Genomic DNA, 21,476 nt, shown 5'->3' on the forward strand with positions numbered 1-21,476 from the left:
GGTTTTAGTTGTTGGGTGGACAGAAAGCTTGTGCATGTGTGTGCACACATGTTTGTGGGTGAAGTGTGTCTTTTCTTCTGCTAACATGAATATCATAGTCCGAATTCGACATCAAACAAAACAGATTTACAGTGAAATAATGTAGTTGAATTCAGTTACACTGTATTTCATTTTCTGATTTTATTTCACATTTAAAAATATAGGATCCAGCAAAAAGACCATTTTAACTACCTGTGCCTTTCTGCCAACAGTTAAATGCTGCATATAATAAAACATGTTTGCATCTCTTACATCACTGCGACCACAGCCGGTGTGTGCAGAGGTGTCACATCCTGTTAGGGGAGAATTCACATGCAGCGAATGGTCACTTATTGTGAACGGCTTAAAAAATGGTCCATGTGTTTGTTTTGTTCTATTTGTGCTGGTTGTGTCTTGTTGGTAAGATAATCTCTTCAGTAATCAATTACACTAATCAAACATTTAGTTCTCTGTCTGATTAACCATTTCTGTTTGTTCTTTAGGCGTGTTTGGTGCGGAGACAGAGTCAGTGTCAGTGATGGAGGGAGATTCTGTCACTCTACACACTGACACGGAAATACAAAAAGACGATCTGATACTATGGAGATTTGGAACTGAAGACTCTCCTATGGCTGAAGTCAATAGTTCAGCCCAGATCATCTCTATATCTGGAAGTACTGAAGGATTCAAAGACCGATTGCATTTGGACCCCCAGACTGGATCTCTCACTGTCAGGAACATCAGAACCAACCACTCTGGAATTTATAAAGCACAGATCATTGGACATAAGGTGTCAACGAAAATGTTCAATGTCACTGTTTATGGTGAGTTAATTACCGAGTCAAGACTTTATTTGTGTTTGACACTGATTTACAGATCTCTCTCTGTTGTCATATGTTGACTATAGGAGTCCCACAGTATTTCACTTGTCTGGAATAAGCATTTGATTAATATAAACTATAAATATGAATATAGTGTTAATTATAACACTATATATAAATGACAAATATAATAAATGTCAATTACAATGTTGCCTGTAGTTATTTAAAGTAATAGTTCACTCAAAAATGAAAATTAGCTGTTTGAAATGAATGAAAATGAAAATTTGTTTGTTTCTTTAGTGGAACAGATTTAGAGAAATTCAGCATTGCATTACTTGCTCACCGATGGATCCTCTGTAGTGAATGGGTGCTGTCAGAATGAGCGTTAATGTGGATTATATTTACATTACAATTACATGTTTTTTTTGTGATGAAGTGTTGGGTTGGCCAAACCACAAGCAGTTTTGTCTTTGCAAGGTTGAGTTGAATGACCTTCATCCAGCCAGAAATGTCTGTCAGGCAGTCTGTCAGAGATGCGAGCAGCTACGCTCAGATCATCCAGAGAGGTAGAGTTGTGTATCATCAGCATAGCAGTGATAAGAAAAGCCATGTTTTCGAATGACAGATCCTAGTGATTACATGTAGATGGAGAACAGAAGTGGTCCAAACACTGAGCCCTGAGGCACCCCAGTAGCTAGATGTTGTGACTTCGACACTTCACCTCACCCCTCCACGACACCCTGAAGGATTATTAATTGGATTAATAATTGCGTTAATTTCTCAGTAATTTCACAGTAGGACTTCTCTTGTATATAACTGCACTCGCAGAAATTTACTGTAAAATCTACAGTAATTTACTGCCAATTTCAGTCATGTTTTTACAGTTGTACTGTAAAAAAAAACCTTGGTTTTACTGTGAGTTTACAGTATTGTTATTATTATTATTATTTGTTTAGTGTCACCATTGTTGTGTTTTGTAGTATTGATGTCTGTGTATCATTAGGTGATGTTTATAAGAAAAAAAAGTCTTGTGTTGCAAGATGATGTCACATCTTTCAAAAATAAAAATCTACAAACAGTTATGAATTTGAAATAAGATATTGGCAAATCTTCATGCTGAAATAATGCTAAAACGAAATTATATTCTTGCTAAGAATAGTTTGACTAACTTGGCTGAATGTGAATATACAAGGTTCAAGATCGCAAGCAAGAGGAACACTGATCACCATTATGGTGACTTCAAAACAATTACAGTACTAAACAATTCAATTCCTTACAGTGGCATGGATAAAGACAACTTTATCATGTGAATTCAGAGTAAAACAAGAGCAGTAAGTTACTGTGATGTCAGCATCATTTTGCTGTTGATTAACAGTAATTCATAAGAAAATGACCCAGCATGCATTAATTTCACTGTAAATTTCTGACTACATTAATTTATTGTAAAATAAAACTTGCAGCTGATTTGATTTATACTGATTTTTCTAATCTTTTGTAGCTCATCTTCCTGTTCCTGTCATCACCAGAGACTGTTCATCATCATCATCATCATGTTCATTGGTGTGTTCAGCTGTGAATGTGAGTCATGTGACTCTCTCCTGGTACAAAGGAAACAATTTATTGTCCAGCATCAGTGTGTCTGATCTCAGCAGCACCGTCTCTTTACATCTGGAGGTGGAATATCAGGATAAAAACACCTACAGCTGTGTGCTGAACAATCTCATCAGCAACCAGACTCAACATCTGGACATCAGTGAACTCTGTCAGATACGTTCAGGTGATATTAGTTTTTATTTACTTAAGTCAGCAGCATATTATTAGTCATTTTATTAGTCATGTTTATTGCTCTTTTATTTCCTCAGACTCAGACTCTGACTGTATCTGCTGTTGTGATTCTACTAAAGCTGTGATCCAATTGGTCCTCTCTGCTCTGGTGGGCGTGGCTACTGTTGTTGTTTTGGGTTTTGACATCACATCCAGAAGAGCTGAACAGAAAAGAAGAACTCAGAATTCAACATCAGTCCTACTCTGATTCTCTATTAAAACAACAATAATCTATTTTTTATCATTCTGATTTTGCTCCTCTTCCTCTCTTTCTGAGCATTTTGGATTTTTTTTTTTTTCTTTTACAAAGGAATAAAATGTATTTTTATATGCACTGTTTATAACTTAAGTATAGACAGTGTGTTTATAGCTTTTTCTAGGAAACTGGTATAACTGAAGTCTGTATACTGAAGCCGTTCATCTCATGTGAGTGTCATATTAAACATACTGGTCAACAGTGTTCTTTACCTCAGGTAAAAGACCTTTTAAATGCAAAATAAATTGTGCACTTCAAAGAATATTAAACGTAAAATACAAAATATCTGCATTTTATTATGTCATGTGTCATTAATTCTCCAGTAGACTATTCAACAGTTAAAGGCTTGCAAAATATTGGGCAGTGCCTGTTCATTAAATATGATTAATATTGCTGTTGGTATATGAGCAAGGTGATAAGTGTTTCATTTTTTTGTTTGCCTAAGCAGTTTTACAATGGCATGCTGATTTTAAGTACCTTCTATAGATGGGAACATAACTTAGGAAATAATAAAAAGAAAGGCGTCATGATTAAGCGTCATTAGACAACAAATAATAATTGAGAATAATTTAGCCTTACTGACATTTTAATTTAATAACATTTTAAAATAAAGTGAGGCATCAAGTGGGCGGGGCCAGTCGTGACTTTTCGCTCTCATTGGATTATGAATTCTTCAGCGCTGATCCTTGCGAAAGAACATCCACGCCTTAATAATTCACGCGCGTGTCGAGACGCTGTTTGTTTAACCTGACGAAAGCAGGATTAGCAGATCCGGGTGCAGCTTTCGTTAAAAAGCCCGATATCATCACCATCATCGCCAGTGGAGCTGACATTGTCTTCTTTATTGATAACATCAAGGAGCTTTAATTTATTTCGTCCTTTGGTGTGCTACCTGAGGTGGATGTATCGCCAGGTGCTCGTGCTCGCGGTGTTCGCCGCTATTCTATGCGGGTTTCCAGCATCATGCGCTCGTAATTTAAATTACAGACCAATCATCGGTAAGAATAAAAGTGATTCTTTGAGGTGGATTCAAGCGATTTCTGTCTTTTTTTAACGTGGTACTTACGGGTAAAGTAGTGTATGGTAGGTGATACTAAGATATTACATCTACTATTTTTGCGATGTCATGCGATTTATTATTTTATTTATTTATTATCTATCGGAGCATCTCTGCAGCTCAGTTGCTGGAACGTTCTCGTTTCTTCTAGATTATTTTTAACTCTTCAATGCTTTGCCACGGCAACACGTAATGGGGTTTAAACATATGGTTGGAGACCACCTAACCTTGCTGACAAAAAAGAAAATGCTTAAACAAGTCAGTGGTTAACTGGCCTGTTATCTTGTCCAAATTAGTAATGTTTGATGTTTTCGAGGGGTTGTGGGCTCTTGTGGTTGTTAAACCAGCTGCTAAACGCCAGCGTGATTTCAAGAGGAGCTATATGTAGCTTGTTTTTGTTTTTTTCTTCACTAGTTAAATCCCCTTTTTTCTATCTTTTGTGTTTCAGGAATTTTAGCCCAGGAAAACCTAGAGGACGACCCTCATGCACAGGGATCTTCTTATATAGCTGCATCATATGTGAAACACTTGGAGTCAGCTGGTGCCAGGGTTGTACCAATCCGGTACGTTCAACACAAGCAACATGCTATTAATAAAAAAATAAAGAATACACACAGATAAATATGTTTGTTTGCAGCATAAATCGCACAGAGGAGGAGTATGAAAAACTATTCAACGCAATAAATGGGTGAGTGTTTCTGAATAGTTTGACATATGCTGGCAGAAATGTAGAGCCAGAAAGAAAATAGTGCAGAGTGCTTTTCTATCTGTATTAGATTATGGTGATCTGATCTACAGTCATTCAGCAGTTGGTAAAATTTCTTCCTCTTTTCATGCTCTCTGGGCATGGAACGAATTGCAAAAAATAACTGAGAAAAATACAGTTCCTCCTTTGAAGACCTATACCCCTGGTTTCACAGACAAGGCTTAAGCTAGTCCTAGACTAAAATGCATATTGTAGCCGTTTTAACTGAAAGCAACTTGCACTGACATATCTTCAAATATGTCAGTGCCATTGTTTTGTCTCAAGATGCACACTAGTGATGTTTTTCTCTAGGGCATGTTTATAAAAGCTACTTAAATTCCCTAATTGAGGCTTAATCCTGGCTTAGTCTAAGCCCTGTCTGTGAAACCAGGCCTTAAAGTTTTAAAAGTAAAGGAAAACATGTGCTTCTGTCTTAAAGGATTAGTTCACTTTAAAATGAAATTTACTCACCCTCAAGCCATCCTAGATGTATATGACTTTCTTTTTTCTGATGAACACAATCACAGAAATATTAATAAATATCCTGATGCATTCAAGCTTTATAATGGCAGTAAGCGTTACCAAACAAGTATGAGCTGAAGAAAGTGTCTCCATCCACATCCATCCATCATAAACATACTCCACACAGCTCCAGAGGGGTTAATAAAGGCCTTCTGAAGCGAAGCGATGCAATGCATTTGTGTAAAAAAAAAAAAAATCCATATTTAGCAAGTTATGAAGTAAAATATCTAGCTTCTGCCAGACCGCCTTTCGTATTCAACTTACGAAGAAAGTGAAAACTCTAGCAGTTCAAAAAGCTTACGCTACGTCCTACGCCTTCCCTATTCAAGTTACGGAAAAAGCTTAACTGATGTGACGCCAGTTTACAGTTTCTTCGTAGCTTGAATACAGAATGCAGTCGGGCGGAAGCTAGATATTTTACTTCATTACTTGTTAAATATGGATATTTTTCTTACACAAACGCGTCGCTTCGCTTCATTAACCCTCCGGAGCCGCGTGGAATATGTTTATGATGGATGGATGTGGATGGAGACACTTTCTTCAGCTCATACCCATTGATCCCTATCACTGCCATTATAAAGCTCGTATGCGTTAGAATATTTATTAATATTTCTCCGATTATGTTCATCAGAAACAAGAAAGTCATATACACCTAGGATGGCTAGAGGGTAAGTAAAGCTTGGGCTAATTTTCATTTGAAAGTGAACTAATCCTTTAAACCAGGGCTCTCTGGAAGAAGAGATTGTGTTATCTCAATGAGATGTTCCACGCTAAGTAATGAATAAATAAAAATAAACGTGGTAGCTGGTCTTTAGCTTGTCCAACTAGAGAACAGATACCATGTTACAAAACTGCTTGTATTTCAAACTGGATTTTCCAAAAGGGTTTTTGATTCACCTTTAATCTGCTGATTGTTAACTGTTTTTACCTGGTTAGTTTGTTGCTACCTGGAGGGAATGTGGACATTGAAAAGTCTCAGTTTACCAGAGTGGCGAAGATTTTCTATGAACTTGCAATAAAGGTATGTTAAAAAAAATAGTCATATGTGAAAATTTGTTTGAATTGATCTGAATGTACGTTGAGGGTTCTTCTTTATGATCTACAACAGGCTAATGATGCTTCGGATTATTTTCCGATCTGGGGCACCTGCCAGGGCTTGCAGCAGCTCACGGTTCTGACCAGCAACAAGAACTTGTTGACCTTGACCGACACCAAAGCAGTCACCCTACCGTTGACCTTCAGCCCAGGTTGGTAACCCTGTGTTTTCCACCATTTTGGAATGGCAAACTCTACAGCACTGTTGACAATTAATGGGTGGAAACATATAATAATGCATACTTTTATTGTATAAGTTTTTATAAGCATATATGTTCAGTTATTAACAAGATGATAAACTAGCGGACAGTCGCTGAGTTAAACATGCAACATGAGGATGTGGCTAACTACTCTTATACATTTGCAACACTTTTTCTAATCTTGTGCAATTTTCATGTTCTTCATTATGAGCCTGTTTACACACCTGGTATTAAGATGCATTTTGGTCAATCGATTACAAGTGGACGGTGCTTAATACAGCTTCAAAACATTTTCGACCCTGCTTAGGCCAATATTTAGGTCTAAGCAGGATCTAAAATGTTTTGAGCTTGTCCACTTTCAGAGGTAGTCAAAAACGCATTCAACAGGATTGCTTTGTAAACGCTCGTGTGGTCGAACAATACAAAACACCGCCTACTAGTGTGGTCAAAAGTACCAACCGCGATACCAAGTCAGGACTGAAATTTTAAAAATGTGACGCTTTGAGCTCTGTTGAGAAGATTCATAAACACCTCTGATTGGCCTTTGTGTTGAGGCACTCATCAGATATGTCTGTGATTGGCTACAATGATCAGAGCACGGGAGCGTTTGAAAGCACACGGAAGGGTTTGAATTTGAAGGCAGGCGTCTATCAGCGGACCGATTCGCTAATAGAAGCCTGCTTTCAAACGCTTCCGAGTGTAAGCGCTCGGTGAAGAGCTTCATTGATAACTAGTAACAACGTTGATCATTGTAGCCAATCACAGACATATATGTTGAGTGAGTGAACCACAGTGGCCAATCAGAGGTGTTTACGAATCCACTCAACAGTGCTCAAAGCATCACATTTTTTTAATATTTCAGTACCGACTTGGTATCTCGGTTGGTACTTTTGACCACACTACCGCCCACTCTCCGCCTACTGACCTAATATGTAAACATTATGGGAAGCGTGCTAGCCAGACGGGATTTAAAATTTGTCAGCTGAAGACTAAAGTTTGGTTTGAAGAAGAAAAACATACCAAGCACAATGTTCTCTAACCATTCCTGATTTAAAACACACACTCACAGCGTTCAGCTGGTCTTGCGGCTGTCAGAGCAGAAACGAAAGCTGATGCTCTCTGTATGTTTTTGTCATCTCTGATCGCGTTCATATATGTAAAATGTGCAGGCTTATTTTATCCATTAGATGGAAAGGTCTAAAAAAGCCCATACATTTACCCACCCACAGACCCTCCGCTCGAGGAAAAATTCAGGACAGAAGTGGTTGAAAGTGGACTAAAGAGACGGATTAAAACACCAGGTGTAAACAGGGCCTATATGTAGATGAACCACTATAAACTAGTTGAAAGTCAAATGACAGATATTTCTAACCACAATTTGTGTTGTCTGGTTTACCAATTTTGTGCATCAGCTATAGTTAATGCTTGGTCAATGATTTCGATTGATTACAGGAGCCCAAAACAGCAGGTTGTTCAAAAAATTTCCAAAGGATGTTCTTCAGTCTCTGGCAGAAGAAAACATCACGTCTAATTTCCACAGCTGGAGCTTGTCCATGCAGGTACCAATTTCATTTTTTTTTTTTTTTTTAAATGCATATGAGAATTATTGTCAGAAGTAATTTCACAATGCATAAAATGGAGCAACAGAACCAACATTTAAACCAGGAACGTTGACTTCTGTATTTCCCACAGTACTGCTTTTTGCATACTGATTAGTCACTGTATATTCACTGTATAAACATGATTTGCTCTTACAGAATTACAGTGGCAATGCCAAGCTGAAGCGTTTTTATCGAGTCCTGACCACAAACACAGATGGCAGGAAAGAGTTCATTTCCACCATGGAGGGTATGAATGTCGCTCTGTACATCACAGAGCACCTCTTTGTGTGTGTATCTGTGTGATATAACCCATTGTTCAGACAGTCTCACGGTCGGCTGATCCTCATTAAACTGATTTCACGCCAGTGGTGTAGTCTACGTGATACGCAGGTATACGCCGTATACGCACTAGGAAAGGTCAAGGATTTCCGTATACCCACTTAAAAAAGCGCGAGGATACATAACCATCCAATAAATCACAATAAGATTTGTAGTTTGTTGCTTTTGACATGAAACAAAGTCATATTTAAAATTCTGCCCATTTTACTTCGAAATAAATAAACATAAATACCATTTTGGCACTCTTTAATGTGACGTGACCGATCACAGTGCCTCAGTTGAAGAGAAGCGGCAGCGTGAAGCGCACGTAAATTGATCATCTCCTCCGCTTTAATACCAGTTACAGCGCGAAATAAACATGAATGAACATCTCAAGGTATGTTAAAAGATACACTACAACTTACCGAAATCCGTATCATGCCTCGTGTAATTGCTTCATCTGTGTTTTAACTGCGGAAAGACGTTAATAACAGCTTGTAAACAATGTCACATAATGTCACAAAATTTAGGCTACCTCAGAACAAATATATTCAGTGACCATAACCTTGTTAGTCAGCTAGAAAAATTAACTCTAGAGAGGAGCATTTAGCTAAATATATGCACTGTATTACATATTAATTATAATTTTTAATGTTCTTCAGTAGCCTATATTATGCACGTTTGAATAAATCCGTCAAGTTGACAGCCACTGTTTAAATGTTAATATTTAAAAAAAAAACGAATTTGAGTAGAAATAATTTAAGTTAGTAGGCCTATTATAACTTTATTATTATAAAAAGTGTAATTTAAGTTTGTGTACAAATCAGTTCATTTTAACCTTCAATATTAATGTAGTACCAACTGATTCCCATTTATATTTTACAGCATAAGTTTAGAGATTTTTTTTTTTTTTTTTTTCTCTTGAGAAAATTTGCCTGTACTGTACCTGATATACAGTATTTCCAAAATAACTGATCTAGAATCGAATAGCAAGTTAGTGAATTGAAATGCATGACTATGATGACAGACTGGCAGGAAATGTTGCAAAACAGTGCACCATTTTCAAACCATCCAAACGGGGTGATATTATGACATACTGATAAGCCTCATCTTTCCATTATTGTTATAATAGTTGAAACTTGCACTCTTAAATGTGCATTGAAACTTGCCAGTTGATGATAACCTATTTATATAACATCTAATAAGGCTAAATGTAGATCTTATCTGGCTGAGTTAGTTGGTGATTGACACTAAACAGTAGAAGATCAGTCCAGCTGTAAATGTCATTGGCTGTTAAAGTCTTGTGTTGCTTATAATAAATTGACATGTTGATAACACACACATAAGCAGTCTTTCAAAATGCTCTCAATAATGTAGCCTAGATCACATGCATACTATATGCATTAGTGAGTGTGGTGGTGCTTATGGGGTGTCGCTCAGGGATGGGTGAGTATGAGGCTGGGAGGGAAAAATTGCGGTATACTCGCTACAAAAAACTAGACTACACCACTTTTTCACCCATAATACTGTGATGTAGTAAACTAACTGCTCTGTTTTACATTTAGAAGTACATATTGGATTGTTCACATTTTTAGCAAGTGTTTATATACTTGTCTGTGAATTATATCCAAAAATGTTTGATGAACCTCTGTCATATATCCTGTAGCGTCTCGATATCCCTTCTACGCTGTGCAATGGCACCCAGAGAAAAGCCCGTTTGAGTGGATTGAGAAAGCTGGTATGGTGCACACCCCCTCAGCTATCAAAGCCAGTTTCTACACTGCCCACTTCTTTGTTTCTGAAGGTTGGTTGTGTAAAAAATAGAAGTTGCAATGCTAACTTGACCTTCTTTTACCCTTTTAATTTTACTTAACTTGGTGTTAAAACGTTTGTTTTGAAAACAGTTGACATTCTGACCACTGAAATATGTATCGTCTTTTTCAGCAATGAAAAACCATCATCGTTTTTCTTTGCAAAGTGAGGAGGAAAAGGCTCTGATTTACAACTATCAGCCCGTCTTCAAAGGCCTGGACAGCATCTTCTTACAAAATTACTACTTCGATTAAGTGTTCAAGTCATTGCTCTTGGTATTCACCATGGCAAGAAAATTATTTTTTAATTTTGTTTTTAATGTTTTTATTTCTTTCCTCACACTTTGCCAAAATTTTATGTTTGGAATGCTGGGATGTATTTTAATGTTCATGCTTCTAATGTAGCTCTTGATTGTAGATTCTGGATGTGATGTGAAGTGTTCTAGAATCATCATGACTGAATGTATTAAAGCAGTTATATCCAATTCAGAAGAATCTTCTCGTGCCATCGTTTAGAAGTTAAACTCTGTCATCGTTCACAGAGCTCACAAGCATGATCAATGCGATGTTAAAATGTCCTATTGCTTTATACATTTTAAGTAAAATAAAATGGATTTAAACTGTTTTAACTGGTCAATTTATATGTGAAGTCCAGTAGGGGGCAGCAGTGACCTTTCAAACTTTATGGTGCGTTACAAAATACCGGACAAGCCTTCTCAAAACATTTATTTATTTAGCTTTTTTAAGAGATGGGATAACATAAAAATACCAGAAAACAACGAGATCTAAATCTCCTTACAATCAGATACATAAAGCAGTTTGAGGTACAAAATCAAAATGGGAGAAGTGCAAATTTGCTAATAGCTCTCGTACCAGGACAGAACGGTACAAAACAGAAGCATTCAACAGCGTTCTACACGGGCGTCAAACTCTCCTACATCAAGGCTTATTAAAGAAACAAAAATGCATGTACGTTATATAGAGCGTTCTGGAGTACTAACCATTTAAATCTGTTTAACAAGAACTGTTCACGTTTGATAAATTGTGTACAATCAGTTTGACCCCCGACATGTGCATAGACTTATATACAATGTTTCATGCACTTAAAATGAGTAAAGAATAGCCTTTTTTTTATCTATTGTGACAAATAGACTGTACCATAAACAAGATAACCACCATGAAGATAGCTAATTTAACACTTTTTTGATCGTTTTCTTTTGCTTTTAAAAACACTGAAAACATGTAGAAAACAAAGAAATCGTTACCTAGCGCCATTCGACACATTTCTATATTAAAGATTCTTTTGTAAGAAGAACCTTGTTCTGCTTTGGATGCCGTTGGTGCTGAGCAACGTTAAAGGTGCAATATATATATATAAAAAAATTAACAAATAGCGACATTAATCCAGTACAGAGCAGCCATTCCGATCGATGCGCAATAAAAGAGCAAGGCAGGTAGGCGTCCATCCAGCATTCAGCATGTAAAAACACAATATGCAGCCTGCTAAACAGTAAATACTTGCATTAAAATAAGTAAAATTCAGAATGACTGATTATAGTGTATTATTAGAGATACACTGTCTACATCTTCAAGAAAACAACAAAAAAATCCTTGGTACAATCTTTTTCTCTGTCTTCAAGTACATTAGTGTTTTTCTGTAATTCACTCAAAAATGAAAATTCATTTAATCACCTTCATGTCGTTTCAAACCTGTAGGTCATTTTTCTATGAAATAACATTTTAAAGGTGCAGTGTGTAAAATTTAGGAGGATCTATTGACAGAAATGCAATAAAATATACATAACTATGTTTTCAGTGGTAAAGACCTTACATAATGAACAGTTATGTTTTTATTACCTTAGAATGAGCCATTTCTATCTCATACACCGTGGGTCACCTAAAGCCCGAAGCACACCAAGCCGACGCTGACGAACTAGTGGCGACGAAAGCAGACTGCGGGGTTGGCTCACGTCGGCAGCGTCTGGGTCCAAAGTTGCCGACACACCAAACCGACGCTCGACAGCCGATGGCCAAGTAGTACGTCCATTCTGTGCCTGCGTAAGAAGAAATGCCTTTCCGTACCAGCAGGTGGCAGTAGCTGAACAGTCAATCAGAATGATCAGATAGCCTGACTGATCGACGAGCTCCGACACCGATTCAATGCCGAATCGGCCAAAAAAAAAAAAAAAAGCCAATGGACTGCTTTACAGAGTGTGCTTCATCACTATGTTCTTGTTTATAGAGGCAGCTTGCATTGTCACTACATTGAATACGAAGTAGTAGTAGTAGTAGTAGTAGTAGTAGCCATCTGGTTTATTAGAAGCAGAGACCGTTCTTTGTTAGAAAAAGAAACCTCATTGCTTGACTGGCTACTCTCTGCTGTCTTAGACGACATCTTTGTCTTGTATCGGCCAGACGGCAACCGTAGCTTCTCTTTGTCAGGGGTTTTCAACCTTTTAGGACACGCGCCCTCCTACGTTTATCTAATATCACTTGCGGTTTGCAACCTCACTGCTAGATGCCGCTAAAATTTACACACTGCACCTTTAAGAACTTTAATGTAGTTATTTCCATACAACTTTTTTTTTTTTTTTTTTTTTTTTTTTAAATAGAGATCGCGTCAGGTTCGCTGCCATTGGTCATCAGGGGTATCTTACAAAAAATAGTAAAAAGCTACAGAATGACTTTAGAAGTCTTGTAATACAGCACATAATAAGCCAAATATTCAACTTTTTTGGAACTTGACGTGGTCACTATAAACCGTTAATTGTATGTAAATTCTAGTGGGGGTTTTTTCCACAGAAAAATTAACCGTTTGGAACAACATGTGGTTGAGTAAAACGAAATATTTCATGTTTAGGAGTGAACTATTGCTTAAACAGTGCAAGAAACAATTTCCTTATAACATTTTTAAACATGATTGTTTGACACATTCGATTTAAATAAATTCCAATGGTTAGCTCCTGCACTGAAAATTGTCCCATATCACACAAGTCGCATTTTAAAGCACTTTAGTCCGTTTGAATTTAGTGATGCAGATAAAGAAAAACGTCATACAAGCCAAAAGACATCACATTTTAAACAGCAGACGTTTCGAAAAAGCTTGAAAATGTTTTCTGCCTCCATAGTCATTAATGCGATGCTGCTTTCCCATGCCGTTTGCTGATTGTTCCCGGGATTAAAGGTGAGTATCTTCCTCTTGGTTGTCTTCCTCGTCTTTCCCGGGCTTATTGACGAGCACCTGCCAACCGCTTCCTCCGTCCCCTCCCGCCGTCACACCATTGGCACTGTGTTTCTTCTCCTGCATCTCTGATTGGCTGTCGCTGGTTACGTCCAGTGTGGGGTTGTCATGGCAACCGTTCTCCACAAAGTGGAGCTCTTCGCCTCGCGACTTGATACACGACATAAACCAGAAGAGACAAACCAAAAACCAAGATAAATAGTTAATTAATCTGAACCCAAAGCTTCACTCAGAGAATGTTGAGGTTAGTAATTCGAGCATTCGAGTTCCATTATTAATTGCGATCAAGCTCAATATTGACAGTATTAGACTCGATTACCACAGAACATTTTGACTCGTACCTCAGTGTTTTTTATTTATTTATTTAAGGAAACACGATTGTCGATACGACCTACCATGTTCTTGAGTTTGGGTAAACGACGCTGCCAGCAGATATAGATGATTCCAGAAGCAATAATGAGCACACACACCGATCCGATGATCACGAGAACCACAAACAGCTTCCCGTAGTCGCTGCGGGTCTGACTGGGCCTCGAGTGGCACGTGTTTACCGTTGAATAATTCTGGATTCCAATCTGAGAAAATTCATTGGAATTATTTATTATGCATATTATTCATGCTACGTAAATCGTTCACAACCTTAAATATTTTAATTAAATGGATCATTATTATTTGGTGCATTTCAGTCCCACCTCATATAGACCTCTTCTGATTTCCCCCAGCATTGATAGGACGTCTTTTGGGGCTATGATTTCTTCACATTAGGAACAGAAAATTAGACAAAAATATTATAGAATGTTGTTTATGAAAGGAAATAAATCAAATCAAGAATTATTGAATCGAAAGAGGAAAATAAAGTAAAAAATTTTAGGACCATAAATAGTTTTGGCATTGTGACATTATGCTTTCATAACAATTAAGCACAAATTCTCTGTATTGACATCTAAATTTTAATATGATAGAGAAAATTATTCTTACATTTTTAAAATAATTTAGCATAAATTACAACAAATACTACCATGTCATATAAATACTAAATTTAAATAAATTACTTTATTACAATAATAATATCAATTGAGGGCAATATCATGAAAATGCTGCTAAAATGTCATAATGCATAACATCTTAATTGTACTTAAAGAGGCTCTATTTTCTTTGTGCAAAATATAATTTCTCATTTAATTCTTTTGATTTTGCAATGTAATATGACCTCTGACGGGCTTTGTAAGATCTAACTAATGCACCGAACAGAGATGTGTGAGATAAAACATGCTATTTTTATCCTTTATATAGAGCATGAAATTAAAAGCTTACAAATTATGAACACCTCTCATCTAAACCATAAACATGACATATCTAACCACAGAGGCCCTGAATAAGTGTGTGTGTTACCCTGCTCGCTGGCTAAGGCCATCAGGAGCTGGTGGTCCTGCTGTGTGGGTTTGCTGAGGAAAATGAGCCAGGAGCCTTGTGGGATGTTCATCTTTCGGGAGAAAGTGTTTTCCAGCATCTCCAAGAGTCTGTCGCCACTCTCCATACGAAACTCATCCTGTGAGAGACACAAAAGGAATAGAATGGAAAAACAGAGCAATACGGGGATGTAAAATCTATACTTTTTCATATCTCATGCTGAATATTTGCTCTCAGTGTGAGCACATACAAAATCAGTTTGTTTTAATTTTTTTGTTTTAAATAAATGCTTACAAAGACATATTCCTTAAGAGAGGAGAGAAAAAAGAAAAATAGCATGAAAAAATTGATTTTTTTAAATGTCTTCTACACTGTATTGTATGGAGGGATTTAAAAAACTATAATGAAAAAATGTATTTCATTTTGATTCAATCGAAAAATCATAAATATTCATATGTAAAATAAAACGACAAAATATATTTATGTAATAAATTTATGTAAAAATTAAATTCATTTCAAAGTAATATAGTGGACAAAATAAGAAAGAAACTAAATGATTAAGTACATCATAAAATGGTGTAATCGATCAAAAGTACAGTAAAATGTAAGCATAGATAGGGTGTTAATTATTTATGTAAATGAAAAAAATGACATGAAATTTGTCAGAAAATACACATTAAAATGTAAGATAGCGGACAAAATAAATAATTATATGAAATACTTTAAGACATCATACAATGGTGCAAAAACATAAATGCAATAAAATGGGAGTATAAATGTGCACAAAATTTATGTAAAAATGAAAATCATCTCAATGTAACAGTGGACAAAATAAGAAAAAACTAAATGGTTAAGTGCATCATAAAATGGTGTAATCAATAAATAATACAATAAATAATTGTAACGTAAATTGTGTTTTTGTAAAGAAACATACATATGAAAATACACATTGAAATGTAATACAGAAAACAAAATCAAATATGATGATATAATTAAATACTTATTGATGATATAGTAGAAAAGAAAAGTAACATAAAATATGACTTGAAATGAAATACGAGGCCAAATCATGCTCTGTTTCTCCTGTATCTGAATCAGGAGCTTCCGGACAGACAGATGACCCACCTAAAAAACTGGTTTGCTTTGTTAGTGAGACTCAGTAACAGACTTCCTCCATTCAGAAACAGACACACATCAGACAGGCTACAGAAATCAGAATCTGTTTTTTTTTTTTTCAGGCCATTCACAGCAAGCGCTGAGTCATTCAGACAGAGAGACTGTGCGCCTTGCTGAGAGCTCTCGTCCTGTGGGCTGTATTGGTTTCTGATCAATCGCTCTGCAGTGCTGCTTGGGTTCAGAATGCTCTATCACAGGAGACGTTGACGGTTTAGTGCACAGCTGTCAGAGAGCCAGTGGGGGGAAAGTTCTTTGCGATCATGCTGCAATTACGTGGCACTAGAGTGTTACCGTGGCAACAGACAACTGGCTGCTTCTACACTGGTGCGAATGTGTATGTGCCAGTAATGTGTGTGTTAGTGAAGATGTAAAAGAAAGGATCATCACACAATCTTTTTAGACAGCAGTAAGATTCAATGGAGAGCAAAAGGACATATGCTGAAGTCTCAGATGTATTTCCTGAGCAAAAGAACGTAGTAATCACATATATCTCCTCTAGAGTTTCAGATTTTAACAATGTATCAAACTGCACTAATCTGAGTCAGAGACAGTGTTGCTATTGTTAAATAAAACTAAAATACTTATAATAAAACTATTTACTAAAATGAGGGAATGAATTAGCACAGTGCAGCCACGATTTACTAAAATGAGGGAACAAATTAGTACAACGCAGCCACAATTTACTAAAACGAGGGAATTAGTACAACATGGCCACGATTTACTAAAAGAAGGGAATGAATTAGTACAACACAGCCACAATTTACTAAAACGAAGGAACGAATTAGCTTAGCACGGCTGCGATTTACTAAAACAAGGGAACGAATTAGCACAACGTGGCCACGATTTACTAAAATGAGGGAACGAATTAGCACGACGTGGCCACGATTTACTAAAACGAGGGAACGAATTAGCACAACTCGGCCACGATTTACTAAAACGAGGGAACGAATTAGCACAACGCGGCCACGATTTACTAAAACGAGGGAACGAATTAGCACAACGTGACCACGATTTACTAAAATGAGAGAACAAATTAGTACAACGCGGCCACGATTTACTAAAACGTGGGAACGAATTAGCACAACGCAGCCACAATTTACTAAAATGAGGGAACTAATTTGCACAACGCAGCCACGATTTACTAAAACGAAGGAACGAATTAGCACAACGTGGCTGCGATTTACTAAAACAAGGGAACGAATTAGCACAACGTGGACACGATTTACTAAAATGAGGGAACTAATTATTACAACGCGCCCACGATTTACTAAAACGAGGGAACGAATTAGCACAACGCGGCCACGATTTACTAAAATGAGGAAACAAATTAGCACAACGTGGCCACGATTTACTAAAACGAGGGAACAAATTAGTACAACGCGGCCACGATTTACTAAAACGAGGGAACGAATTAGCACAACGCGGCCACGATTTACTAAAACGAGGGAACGAATTAGCACAACATGGCTGCGATTTACTAAAATCAGGGAACGAATTAGCACAACGCGCCACAGTTTACTAAAATGAGGGAATGAATTAGTACAACATGGCCACGATTTACTAAAACAAGGGAACAAATTAGCACAACGCGGCCACAATTTATTAAAACGAGGGAACGGATTAGCACAACGTGGCCTACTGTAAAACCACAACTTTTGACCTCCTAACCACAAATTGATCATAGAAATAAAAACAGTATAAATAAAAATGAATAACACCATTTTCTCTTAGTCTTCTTAAGCGCAAACAATAACACATAATCAAAGTGCTCTCTCAATATTCAAAGTGCAAAAAGCTGAGAGATGCTTACAATTACACAACCCTGCCTAAGATAGCTTTCATATTGGGAGACATTTGCATGCATCAAGGAGCCGCTTTCAAAATGTGGGGTACTGAAATCGTGTTTGAATGCACGTTTTACTTTCGCGATTGCGCATACTCTGAATAGGGAGCCGCGGTGCTGAGCACGCATTCTACAAAAGACATTTGTCAGACGCTTAGGCTCTGTTGTGCAACGAATCCTCCGCCATGGTCTTGTCAGTCATCTCGTCACGTGATCTGTGAACTCTGATTCCTGCTGCACCACGTACAACTCTGCAGCTCATGTTTGATGAGCTGGATGGGATTGAAGCGACTGTTATCCAACTGACTTAAATGGCTTTTATTTCTATAAAAAGCAAAACGACTATTCTATCCTAATTTCACCCTAACACTCCATCATGGCAATATCGCAAGACAGCTTTTCAACTCGACGAGAAATCTCGTCACACCCCTAATACACTGGTACCACTTTTATCATGCCATTCTGTCATTTTTGTAGCTCTGCTGACTGACTTAATTTTTGGATGAACTATCCCTTTAAATGAAATATAAATGTCAAGTACAATAGGTCAAGATTAACCTCTGTGCAAGAACACTTGCCTCTGTGTGTGTTTTGCAGTGCTGCTAACTAGTACATAAGATTAAGAATCACATTTTTCTTTGTTCTTCACTATAAAGGCCAGAGAGCGTGAGGATTGCTCAGGCTGCTAATAAAACAAATGTTCTCTGAGCTCACAGCGTGTGTCATTGTTTGTGCTGAATGTCGTTAGTTGTGCAGTCAGCATGTTTCCGAGACAGATATCTTCCTGCGCCGTTCAGCATTTCTGCTGCAGTATGTGAAATGAGGGTCTGAACAGAACATACACCTTAATTAAGTGCAATTATCTAAAATCACGACTAGATTTTTATGAAGAAAATGTGCTCATGCAAGAACAATGCATGGTACATTGGGTTAGGGTTAGCAAGAGTTTTCTGGGTGAGTTTTTGTTACAAAAAAGGGACTTACACAGTCAAAGTTATCCGTCATGTTGAGTATAACGTAGCCCTTTCCTGCGAGGTTGCTCCAGTCAACACAAATCACCTGCACAAAATGAGAAAAAAGAGGGTGTAACAGCCACTTTATTGCACTGAATTGTTGTGGTTTGCCGAAGCGCTCGCTGACAACCTGCCGCGCTGCCTGCAGAACAAATCTATAAAAGCATTACTCTTCCAACGCATTCAGATAAATCAATCGTAAAATCATTTCCATCAAGACACAACATACTTCATCCAAACAAACAACTGAGGAACTGAGGAAGAACCACCTGTAGAATTCAAACATGTTTTGTCAACATTTTTTTACGAAGTTGTAATGGAAAATGACACATAAAAATTACTTGTACTTCTTGTTATTGACTAAAATGATGAAATAAAATAAAATCTAAATATTGGATTAAAGAAAAACATTTAGATGAATATTAGAAATATTACCTTGGCATCTAACTGAAAGTTTCAGTTAAGTTATAAAATTAGTAAAAGTAAATATATATATATATATATATATATATATATATATATATATTTACATTTTTTTAAATTAAAAATATATTTTATATAGTCATATAAATACATTTAAAAATATTAAAAAAATATTCAATGATACATATTTTTATTTTCGAACAGAGAGTATCTGACCTACAACTGAATTCTGAAGGTCTTGAGCTGTTTCTCTGCTTCAAAGAAAATTTTACTGTTATGATATTTAAGCAAACTGACTATGAATCTCTTTGAACTAAATTAGTGCTCAATTAATTGGTATCTTCTGTCACTGAGTACCTGCTCGGCCTCCTGGGACAGCTCTGAGTCGTGAAGCTCCGTTTCTGCAAGATATTCGGTGCCGCCGTGACGAAGCTCCGCCCCCTCCTCATCCTCTGTTGTGGTGAGCGGCGCCCCCTGCCAGGAGGTTTCGGTGAAGACCACGGGTGGCAGATCTGAAGCGGGGGAGGACGAGGGCCCGGTCGTGAGCGGCGTGAGGTACCGCCAGTTGTCGTCTTCCTCCTCATCCGGTTCAGTGGGGAAAACCACCATCTCTTCTTCATCCTCCTCTTCCTCAGAATCATCCCGGTGTGGTACATCAGGCTGCAGGGGCTCCCGGCTGGGCAGGGTCCCGATTTCAGGAGCTGTGGGCACTTGAGTGACTGCACGGCCCTTCTCATCATCAAACGGGTCCTGGGACGCCAGGCGTTTGTCAGGCCCAGCTGTGGCCTCTTGTTCTTTCTGACGGGCGAGTCCGAGGGCAGAGGGCGTTGCTGTGGCTGTGGATTGGGCGTGGTCTTCAGCACCTGCTCTTGACGGCCCGGGTGAGGGGTGGAGGGGGAAGCCGCTAGATTCTGAATCACTCTCCCATTGCTCTGGGTCCACGGGCTCAGCCGTAGGGATGAAGAACAAAGAAGAGGAGTTTGTCTCACTGGGCTTTTGGCTCAGAGAAAGTGGTGAAGATGACGGTTCTGGAGATGAAGGGCTGTAATCTGATTAAAAGAAAGCAAACATGTCGGAAACATAAATCTGCAAAAACAGAAAACACAGAGCTGAGTATAAACTCTGTATCTGTAGTATACTGTGCAATTGCCAGACTCTGCTACTCCAAATCATGCTTACATTGTACTATGATATGCCACAGTATTGTTGGTTGTAGTACGGTATGATTGAAGTGGAATTTTGTACAGTACAGTATATCGCAAGTATAGTAGGCATAGTATTATAGAGACTGACGAATATTGCCTTTTAATGACTTTTACCAATACATACCGATAATTTTAATTTTTAAGTGTCTGATAGCCAATAATTATTATTTTTATTTATGCTGTTAGACTACACTAATAAAAGCATTTTAAAGCATTATAGATATATAATAAAGTTAAATATTATAATAACATTAAACATTAAAATGTTTTTATTTTTAAATAATATTAAATATATTTCTGTTGTTGTTATTTATGCCATTATATTGATGTAAAGTTGTATTGTGATTTAAATGGTCGCAAATTTATTTTCATCTTTGTATTTGCTTATGTCTACACATTTCTCCCTTAAGGATTAATAGGTTGTTTATCACTGTTTATCGGTAGACTCAATATTACAAACCGATAAGTTTAAAATTGTAAATATCGGTAAAAATTGTCCATCTCAAGCGGGATATAGCAAAGTATAAAGTATGCTATAACATATAAAAGCATGTTATAGTAATGCACAGCATGGTAAACAGTTTAAGTCTAACAGGATAGTTTGTTGTGTAGTACGGATTACAAAAATACTGATTAAGAAAATGTTTTCACAGTATAGTATAGTAGGATGTGGTGTAGTAAGATCTGACGGGAGTACACTGTCTTATTCATCTTTAGTTTCTCGAGAACAGCAGATTTGAGCAGCTGCACTGCAGCACTGCACCTGCGTCTGGCACAACACACACATCAGGGACCCGAGAGCTCTTGATCGCAGCCTGATTATTCATGAGACACACACACTGCCACACTGAGACATGCTGTAATGAGGAGAGCTATTGTCTAGTGTCAGCAGGTGAG

General features: G+C 37.4%; 3 protein-coding genes across 4 annotated transcripts in view; 2 read left to right on the forward strand and 1 right to left on the reverse strand.

Moving 5' to 3' along the window:
* The first annotated feature begins 285 nt into the window (after positions 1-285).
* LOC127519856 (uncharacterized) lies at positions 286-3,408 on the forward strand. The gene is made up of 4 exons (XM_051907519.1): positions 286-438; positions 522-842; positions 2,338-2,616; positions 2,702-3,408. Exons 1-4 carry the CDS (start codon positions 390-392, stop codon positions 2,869-2,871), a joined length of 819 nt encoding a protein of 272 aa, XP_051763479.1. The 5' UTR covers positions 286-389; the 3' UTR covers positions 2,872-3,408.
* Positions 3,409-3,614: 206 nt separating this feature from the next.
* zgc:171566 lies at positions 3,615-10,893 on the forward strand. Its single transcript, XM_051907432.1, has 9 exons — positions 3,615-3,917; positions 4,425-4,539; positions 4,614-4,664; positions 6,180-6,264; positions 6,352-6,490; positions 7,991-8,097; positions 8,296-8,386; positions 10,124-10,261; positions 10,402-10,893. Exons 1-9 carry the CDS (start codon positions 3,821-3,823, stop codon positions 10,521-10,523), a joined length of 945 nt encoding a protein of 314 aa, XP_051763392.1. The 5' UTR covers positions 3,615-3,820; the 3' UTR covers positions 10,524-10,893.
* Positions 10,894-10,981: 88 nt separating this feature from the next.
* podxl2 (podocalyxin-like 2) overlaps positions 10,982-21,476 on the reverse strand; it is a 21,559-nt gene continuing 11,064 nt past the window's right edge. For both annotated transcript variants that reach the window (XM_051907273.1, XM_051907272.1), the window contains 6 exons: positions 19,732-20,423; positions 18,923-18,997; positions 14,902-15,058; positions 14,202-14,263; positions 13,905-14,084; positions 10,982-13,659 (listed from right to left, as the gene is read on the reverse strand). In XM_051907273.1, the coding sequence (XP_051763233.1) occupies positions 13,447-13,659; positions 13,905-14,084; positions 14,202-14,263; positions 14,902-15,058; positions 18,923-18,997; positions 19,732-20,423 (1,379 nt within the window). In that variant the 3' untranslated portion in view covers positions 10,982-13,446. The remainder of the gene's footprint in view (positions 13,660-13,904; positions 14,085-14,201; positions 14,264-14,901; positions 15,059-18,922; positions 18,998-19,731; positions 20,424-21,476) is intronic.

Source organism: Ctenopharyngodon idella, chromosome 10 (genome assembly GCF_019924925.1).
Source record: "Ctenopharyngodon idella isolate HZGC_01 chromosome 10, HZGC01, whole genome shotgun sequence".
NCBI classification, from domain to species: domain Eukaryota; kingdom Metazoa; phylum Chordata; class Actinopteri; order Cypriniformes; family Xenocyprididae; genus Ctenopharyngodon; species Ctenopharyngodon idella.